The sequence below is a fragment of the Prunus dulcis genome, unplaced genomic scaffold (genome assembly GCF_902201215.1).
Source record: "Prunus dulcis unplaced genomic scaffold, ALMONDv2, whole genome shotgun sequence".
Classification (NCBI taxonomy): Eukaryota; Viridiplantae; Streptophyta; class Magnoliopsida; order Rosales; family Rosaceae; genus Prunus; species Prunus dulcis.
In genome coordinates, this window is record NW_023010564.1 from 1 (window position 1) to 9,353 (window position 9,353).

General features: G+C 36.7%; 2 protein-coding genes across 2 annotated transcripts; both read right to left on the minus strand.

The window, feature by feature from the left end:
- Positions 1–17: 17 nt before the first annotated feature.
- Positions 18–502, minus strand: LOC117613745 (the record flags this gene model as incomplete). The annotated part of the gene is made up of 1 exon (XM_034342318.1): positions 18–502. A coding segment is annotated over exon 1 (485 nt), but the record flags the coding sequence as incomplete, so codon positions are not given.
- A 2,597-nt stretch (positions 503–3,099) lies between these two features.
- On the minus strand, positions 3,100–6,729 carry LOC117613744 (V-type proton ATPase subunit d2). Its single transcript, XM_034342317.1, has 11 exons — positions 6,674–6,729; positions 6,289–6,568; positions 5,465–5,585; positions 5,080–5,187; positions 4,854–4,956; positions 4,596–4,676; positions 4,431–4,516; positions 4,271–4,330; positions 4,124–4,172; positions 3,632–3,766; positions 3,100–3,521 (listed from the first exon to the last, which is right to left on the minus strand). Exons 2-11 carry the CDS (start codon positions 6,467–6,469, stop codon positions 3,390–3,392), a joined length of 1,056 nt encoding a protein of 351 aa, XP_034198208.1. The 5' UTR covers positions 6,470–6,568; positions 6,674–6,729; the 3' UTR covers positions 3,100–3,389.
- Between the last annotated feature and the right edge of the window lie 2,624 nt (positions 6,730–9,353).

The following is a 9,353-nucleotide window of genomic DNA, read 5'->3' on the forward strand; positions in this document are numbered from 1 at the left end:
GTGCCCTCAGCAGTGACTCATTTGTCTTCGCATAAGACACAGCACCCCATGGATACTTCCCAAAGTCTTCAAGGTCTTCCGCCAACTTCAAATATCGCATGTCAATGTGGACATGTTTTTCGCTGCCCAACAGAACAAAGACAGCAAAGTATAAGAATCCAAGCTTGAATACATCGTCCACATCATCGCATTCGAGGAAGGCCTTTTCTAATTCCAACAGGTTCACAGTTTTATCGTTGGCAAAGTACTTCCGTTTCAATGAGCAGTTCTCATTTGTGGGAATCGGAATAAAGGGAAGGTTTCCAAACCTTAGCCCTGTCACGATGCAAAATTGCTGCGCCGTGAATTGGATGACCTTCTTGCCAACAATGAATTTGATCCCGTTCAGTTGGGAAACTGTCTTGGGATCAGCTTTACTGAGCAGCAACCCGTGGACAATCGGAGAAGTCCACTTGAGGTCCTCAATCCCTAGGAGATGACCAAAACAACTCTGTTCAAACATTTGCAGCTGTTGTTAAGTGAATTTCTCCTTGATCGTAGTGATTTCCGTCTTCGTATGGGATAACGACAATGCTTTCCCTTGGAATTTTTGTTCCTCCGCAATCATCAACTTCATTTCACCAACCATATTTCCCTGCATGCCAATATTATAAACAGAATTTCAGTCGGTTGCAATCCACACAATAACAAGCAATAAACAATCACCACTTATGAACAGCCTATTATAGGATATGAAGTGAAAAAAATTCAAAAAATACATATCATAAACAAAACCCCAGCTATTTACAACTGACCTCCTCATTTAATGGCTCAAAGCCAAGTTTCAACACACCCAGTACTCTACCACTCCTGCATAATATAATATCTAAAAACACATCTCAACACACCATATAATCACACCATCTAATCATGAGACAGCTTCAGCTAGAATGGGAATGTGCGTTAGCACAAGCCTAATTGACAACAATTCAGGAGTAACAATATAAATCTATCTGACTAGAAAGAGTTTAAAAAAACAACAAGATATCGGGAAACAATTTATTCACTTCAAGGTATAATGTAATGGAACATCCTATGAATTAGTGGCAACCACAGTACCGACTCTACTATGGCCCTCCTTTCAAATGTAAGAAAATGAAAGAAATTGGCACCATCCCTTCAGTTTTTTCTTAACAAAAAATCAAAGATAAATTCATAAATAAACCATCAAAACGGTATAAAATGTTTGTAAGACATGTACAATTACAAAATTATAAGTTCTCCTCAGAAACAGAGCTCTCTAAGTATCCATACACAAACAACAAAAGCAAAAGCTTAAACAGTTAGCTTATAGCAAAATCAATGTCCCCATTTCTCTAAACCACAGCTGCTGGTGGTAGGTTCCCATCTTCACTCATTTCCCGCTTTCTTTTAAGCACACAATGATCAAGCACAAAACAGCAAACTTTTAAACAACTCATATTACACCACATATGGTTCAAAACAAAACTCATCCATATCCAATATGCAAGCCCTAAACTTAGTAAACAAAGTTATACAAAAATATGTCGAATTAACAAGCATTATTCTCAAACAAAAAGTATGATATGGTTGGGAGTTTACAAGTTCAAATATTTATACAATACTTGATTTTGTCAAACTCTGTCTTGAGATATTTTATCAATCTAGAAGTTTCTTTCATATATGAAAAACTACGAACGATAACAAAGGAAATTCTTTCTATGTAAATTATTATTCGATTCCATCAGACAACCATGCAAATCCTTTGCACAATTGAGTGTAATGTGAAGGGTCACTACCTCGTTGGAAGATAAAGAGAAAAAAATTAAGGAATTTAGCAAGCCACCAACAGTTTGCTTAAGATATTTCAAAATGGTTGCTTCCATCATGGAGTTTTAGCCACAAATTCTTTTCATGGCCACATTTTCTACGTAAACTATAATCAGCGAGAATTTTTTGGTAATGATCCACAGAGAAGAAATCACCATACACAGGTTAATTGTCTTACACTTTAGATATCATCTTCAACAAACAAAATAGATACCAATTAGACTTCTAAGAAGGTTAAATGCAATGCTCATAAAGACTCATACTAAGCCACCAAATACCATTCAATAACTGCTACAAAAACCATAATAAAACCATACTAAAACTAAAAATACAACTGCACTAAAAATACAACTGCACTAAAATGCCAACACAACATCACTACATTAGCAATACACTAGCAAAAAAACACAATACGACAGCAATAGCAACAGCAACAGCAACAGCAACACAACAGCAGTGCAAGCATCAGTCCACAAAGAAGAAACCCATTCACTGTTTGAAACAAGGAATCATCATACTCAGATCATTTCAGACAAACCCCTAAAACAATTTCGATGAAACCCCTAAACCAATTTCAGAGAAACCCCTAAACCTTCAACCAATTTTGAACAAACCCCTAAACTAATTTCAGCGAAACCCCTAAACCTTCAACCAATTTCGAACAAACCCCTCAGCCAATTTCAGAGAAATGCATAAACCCTAAACCAACTTCAGAGAAACCCTTAAACGGTAAGAAAATGCCGATGAACAGTACCTGTCGCTGGGAGAGGAAGAGAGAAGAGACAGTCGGAGCTGAGTGAAGGCCCACGGATTCGGAGCCTGGAGAGTGAAGAGAAACAGAGGCAGCGAAGAGACAGGGGCGAGAGAGAACTTCAGCAAAACAGAGGCAATAAAATTTCAGCAAAAGAGATATCTGTGCAATAAGGGTACAATAATTTTATATTTATAGGTGATAGTTCCAAAATTTTTAAAAATGGGTGGTATTTTCAGTTAGAATTATAAAAATGGTGGCATTTTGGGCTATTTCCCTTATATTTTTTATACAAGTTAAGTGAATCAAATTTATGAGATGGAGATTTGAAAGGTGAGGGAAGGGGCACGCTAGCCTGACCAACTGGACGAACCCCGACACATTTGTATTGTTAATTGTACTTTTGTTTTTCCACTTGGAAGAGAACATCTACAGACAACGATTATAGCTTCAATCTGTTCAGCCCACAGCCTTCAGGAAGTTAGAATCGTTTCCAAATGCAAGATGCTAAATAGTAATGAGTTTAAATAAGTGCTACTATATTATATCTCAAATTACAATACATAAATTCAGTTTATCCTCACAACTGAAACATGTTTGATCTCGGAATTTAAGGCATTTTCCCTCTAAAAAGAACAATTGGAATATATGCAAAAGTGCTTATTAGGAACACCAGATATTGCAAACAACGCAACTGCACCCCCATCTCTACAATTCATTCCAGGATAAGACGGGGAGGAGATTTACAGAAGATTATGCAAAAGAACAAATAATTATCTCTAATGATCTGTCTCGAGTCCCAATCCAACTAAAATATGAAGACCACACTGTCATGAACTCTGGACTTCTGGTTCTGAGCCACACACTCAGATATCCACATAAGATTTCTGATCTCCTGCTCCCTCAACCTCATGTATGCGAAGAAAACACCGTAATGGAACTGCAGGTCAGAGGAAAGGCAAAGATGTCAAGTGACTGAATGGAGAACTGAGGATAAGTGTGGCCTAGAAAATGAAACAGACATGGATTCACAGTAACTGCAGTACCAACCTGTTGCTCAAATGCTAAGCAAAGCCTTTTCACCTCCTCTTCATAAAATGCCTTGTCAAGCATCTGACTCTCACCATAGGATAGTTTTGAAAAGATAGCCTGATATGGAGGATATTTTTCCATGACACCACGGACCTACAACAACAAACAAGTAGATGGCTCAGAGAAAACCACTACTACAACTTGAAAATGTTAAGAATATGAGTAACGAGATCGCATAACCAACTGATGTTGGTATTTGACAGAATCAAGACCAGATATGATGAGAAGGAAGTTAAGTATGGCAGAAATAAATTCAGACTGGTGATATCATGCAGAGAACACAAACAATGTCATAAATTTTAACTTTAATTCTTTTTCTTCAAACATAATAATGCAGAAGGAAACACATTATTGTTGCCCCAAATAGCAGAAGGTCTTTATGAAAAGACGGAGCAAGAGCTGGAGCACCATTTAGGCAAGAAATAAAACCACTTGAAACACACAGCATACCTGATCAACGTCCTCACAGACAGCGAGTTCTTCATGGCCATAGGGATAACTGTAAGAAACAAGCAAATAGTTATCAGAGATAGCAATCCAGAATAGAACCTAAAAATATAAAAGCCACCAACAAATCAGGATGACCAAAGAGCTTACAGCAAACCAAAGCTAGAATACAACTTCCTGCGATCATCTCGAGTAAGCTCAGTTCCAATACTGCAGCATAGGAAAAATAGCATGAGGACATGAAAAGATTGCTGAAACCACATAAGCTATGATCTCAAGAAAACTTGTCAGCACCTCAATATTTGCATACCTATTTATGGTAATATTGACCGCCCTTCTGTCAGCCTCAAAAGCAAGTAAGTCAGACATGATCTCTGCTGTGGCGCCACCTAGTTTCTGTCCAAAAGATCAAAACCAAACTAATGAGAAGATACAAAATTTGAATGAAACTCTTGATTTATAAATAAAAATTTACCTGACAAAACCTGTAGAAATCTTCAAGGTATGCCTTGTAAAGAGTATTCCTCATTATTTCAATATTCATATCATCCAGGTCCTGTAAAAAAGAATGAGCAATACAAAATCAGAACACACTAATGAGGCTCCATTATTGTCTTGATGATGACATTAAAAATCTCATCCATCAATGCAATAACACATGTTATTAAGGATGCCTACCGAAACAGAAACAGAAAAAATTGGAAAATAAAGGTACGGGATCACTAATTTGTACCTCAGATGTAATACATTCCGAAAAGTAAGGAGCAAGTGGTGTGTCAACAAGCACCAGTCTGTAAAGCTCCCGCATATTCTGTGCAACTGCCAGGGTGGCAATGCTGAGGAGACAAAAATGAAATTCAGTTGGGCGTTTTATAGAATGTAAAAAAGCCATAGAAAACACGTAGATACAAGGAAAAATAAAAGAAAATGAAATACAGAAATCTATGAGGATGCAATACCTGTCAAACATGCCCAAAGGGTGGCATTTTTCCAAGAGTTCCTGAACATCTCTCTCATGCAAGGTTCCAGTAACAATCAGGACAACATTGTCTATCATGTGGCCATATCTAGATGGAGCATAAGAAACATTAAATTCCCAATCACAACTCAATTTTAGTTATGAATTATTTATAAAGTTCACAACAGGTGGTAATTTCACACTTCATAGAGATCCTCCAGCCTTGAATAAAGGCCAGAAAGTGGCCCAGTGTTATATGCTCAGTACTACCCCGGCCAAGGCCCAAATCAAGTTTATGGTCCCAACACCTTTTCTCATATTATAATAAAATACAAAATAAACTACATCTAAAAAAAATAACAAAAATCAGTCAGCAAGCTACATACGTAATGTACTCCAAAAAGGTTGACAAGGGCTCTGTGGCTTGGCATAGCATGTGCTTATACTCATCAACCAATTTAAGGGTGCACTTTTCCACAATTGTAGTTGTATGCAACGGGGAAGGTTCTGCAAGAAAGTTGTCAAATAAGCAGAGCATGAATATTGACTTGAGAGAGAGAGAGAGAGAGAGAGAGTTGTCAAATGTAGTTGTATGCATAAGAAGGAAAAAGATTGATCCTTTTGTCTTCCATTAAGTTGAGCCTACTTTTGTTCCTTCAGTTTCACACAGTCCCAATGATGCACGTATTTTTGGAACACCTTAATTGTGATACTCTTCTTCAGAAACACAATTGAAGTTATACAGAGTGCAGATCAAATTCACTCTTTAATCACTTAGACAAAAAGTTTTATTTCAATCCATTAACAAAAAGTATCAAACTCTTTTATCTTTACTTAACATTTGATGCAAACAATATAAACTAAGCAGCCAAACCCAAATCCCCCTTTGTATTACGCATATCCAAATGCACCCTAATATATTAATCCACCTGCAAAGTTCGCGCATTTAAAACCATAGCATTCGTGAAACACTAAGGTTGGATCATAGTGCTGCTCTTACTAATTCTAATTCAATTGAACCAACACCGAATCCAAGCCCTAATATAACCTACATCTCAGATCGATAAGCTAGACTATTAGTCCAGAACAAACGCCTAAATCTAAGCATACGATCCAAAATTCATTTTCCAATTCTGTTCAATTTCCTCAGGAAACAAACAGAGGGCTCACAAAATCGAAGAAACTAGAGAAAGATAGATGTTGAACGCACCATTTTGGAGGTAGGGTCCGTACTCGGTGGCAGAAAGGTGCATCTTAATATCGTCGAGGGTCTCGCACTGGCACAAATTGTTGTAATCGGCGGCAGTGAGAAGGCCCGCACGGTGTCCCCGTACTATGGCCTCCAAGTACCCGCCGTGAATGTTGAACGTCATTGCCTCGAAGCCGTACATTTTGTCAAATTCAAATTTACGCGATCTGCCACTGCCCGATCTGAAAATTGAAGATGTTGCAGGAGAGAAAGGGGATGATCAAAAACCAGAGGCCCCCTTCTGCAGAAAAAAAAAAAACAATGAAAGAAAAATGAAAACCCTAACGAAGCAGACGGAGCTTAATCGCAGGTTTAAAGAGGGTAAAATCAGGGGAGAGACGATGACCTGTGATGAGAGCTCGAATGTGATAGCAATTCAGATTCAGAGAAAACAAATCTGGTTCATTAGAAGACGGTGTGCAATTACACAAATGCCCTTTTCATTTTGTATAATGCCCAAAACCCTTTCGCGTGGTGGCGGGTAGCCCGTGGCGGGGGATATATTGGGCTAGGCTTTTTTGTCGCCGTAGCTTTGACACTATCAGGCCTCAAGGCCATTGGTGGGCCCATCGTAAGGCCCAATCTTTTGGACCCATGTACAAAAAAATAAAAAAAATCAGTCCGTTGACCAAGAGATTTGTCCACACACACACAAAAAAAAAAGTTACAAGAGACCATTTTTATTTTATTTTAATTAATATAACGCATCATTGACTTGAATAGGCAATTTTTGGAATTCTTTGCAACTACTTTTTGGAACAAGAAATATTTAAATTGGAATGAAAAGCATCAATCATCAAATGGATAGTGCATATCTTTTCTTTTTTACGTCCCCACGTTGTCACACAGTAGGGACATAGGGACGTAAAAAAGGGAATTCTATCAACTTGTTCCAACTTAGAATAATAAGTTCATGAGCTTAGTCTTACTTCATCATTGAGAAACGAAAGAAAACTTCTATTGGTATAGAATGTGATTCTTGTTTCTTTTATATATATGAAATCTGAATCATATATTTTTCATAAATTTAATCAAGTTCAACATATGGGATCATAGACTTTAAACTTAAATGTCATTAGTGGTCTTTAACTTTGCTATGTCATTATTGGTCTCTAATTTTGCCCCTCTTTTTTTTATCACTCCTCCTAATTTCAAATATGTTAAATTTATCTATGTGATTTTAAATTTATCCTAATTCAATGACATGTTTCAAATTATATCAATTTTCTTCCAATTACGTTTTAAATATGTTAGGGATACCTGCTTACTCTAACTCGGAATTGAACGAAATATTTAAACGTGTCCTCAAATTGCGAGGGCACTAAACTATTCAGGTCAAATTACCAAAATTGAAATCACATAAACTACAATAAAAAAATCCAATAAACTATAAGGACCAACCATGAATTTTCTTTCCACAATTTTAATAATAAGCATGGTGTGATTAATTATAATATCAAAACGTATCGTCGGACTAATCGAATTCGAATCTCTAGGTTATGGGAAACCAAATATTTAAAAGAAGCTCAAGCTATGTCCGCCATCTTAAAACAACTACAAAACATCTAATCCGACATCATTTTGAAAAGGCCAAGCCAAGTACATAGTGGGTGGGTGTGATATATAAACCTTTCGTTTTTCTTCTTTTCCCCCCAAAATTTGTATTTTATTTTTCTTGTGTGTTCCTTCCTGTCGTTGTTTGCCACGTAAAACTAAACCAACTTATATCCCACGTGCCCTAGGAGGTTTTCCATGTGGAAGCGCTAAGCAAGATTTCATTGGGCACGTGACCAATTGCGCGCCATTATCTAGAGTATTTGGGAGGGGTGGCTGGCCGGCCATAAAAGGATATATATATATATATATATATATATATATATGAAAGACGCATCCATCATCACCCAATACCTATTATATTCTGCGGTCATTGCTTGCTTACACAATACGATGATGATAGACGCCCAACCCGTACACGACACTTGTACATTTGTTTTAACGGTCGGTCTCGATTCTTCCAAGGTCCAACAAACCAAAGCAAGCAAGCAATGTTACCATGCTCAGCAGGCAGCTGATCCGCCAAGGATTTATGCAGGTTACAAATGCATACAAGACTCTTTTCTTTCCTTTTTCTCTAAATTTTGTTGATCAAATTAATGATGTCTCATATTTTAAATTTAATTTAATTTTAATAAGTAACACGTCACATCATTTAATGAATAAACGTGACACACGATTGATTGGGCTTCACGCATTCCACTCGTCTATAATTATGTTTGTGTTCATATATCAAGTGTTACGCATGCATGATGCATACATACACAAAATGGGCAACGTTTTTTCAACATCATTATTGATCATGTTGACTTGACTACACTCTGTCTTCGTTCCAACATAAGTGAGTGAGAGTTATAGATCAAAGAGACCAAACTGAAAAAGCATGTGTAGTACGTAAAACTCTCAAGTCGGGTCCTAAATCGATCACTTGAGTGTGAATCGATCTCAGTCAAGCTTTTGCTTTCACGACCAAATCCTAAAATAGTCAATAACCCCATTAATTAGGTTTAGAATTGTTTCACTAATAAAAGCTGTATGATGTATATATATATATATATATCATCGTTAATTTAAGGAAACATATTCCATTCCTTTTGTCAAATTTCAGGAAAATAGTAGCTTACGTTGAAATTGAAATTTGAAAACCATGACATATAACCTCCATATTGATTGATCCAAATCCAAGCATCTAGAAAGAAAGAAAAAAACTAGCAACGACACCTCCCTTTGTATTTGGGATCATCGTCTTCCCTTATCTGTTGTTTTTTCTTTATATTTTGACATTTTTAAGTCTACATGAACTAAGCACTTTGTCATGTAATTCTCTTTTCCACATTCAAAAAATAAATAAATTACATACATACAACGCAGAACAATACAAACACAAGGTAAGTTTCGTTTGTCCAAATTAAGAATTTCTTCTTGTATATATTTATGAGTGTGCGCCAATTTTTTGTATAGCGTTATAAAAG

What these genes read in the sequence shown, in the direction of transcription:
- LOC117613744 (XM_034342317.1), bottom strand. Translation starts at nt 6,469, where the DNA reads ATGTACGGCTTCGAGGCAATGACGTTCAACATTCACGGCGGGTACTTG. An exon ending in ATTTCTACAGGTTTTGTCAG is followed by an intron (nt 4,517 to 4,595) that starts GTAAATTTTTAT and finishes TCTTTTGGACAG; the next exon opens with AAACTAGGTGGCGCCACAGC. An exon ending in TATTCTAGCTTTGGTTTGCT is followed by an intron (nt 4,173 to 4,270) that starts GTAAGCTCTTTG and finishes TGTTTCTTACAG; the next exon opens with TTATCCCTATGGCCATGAAG.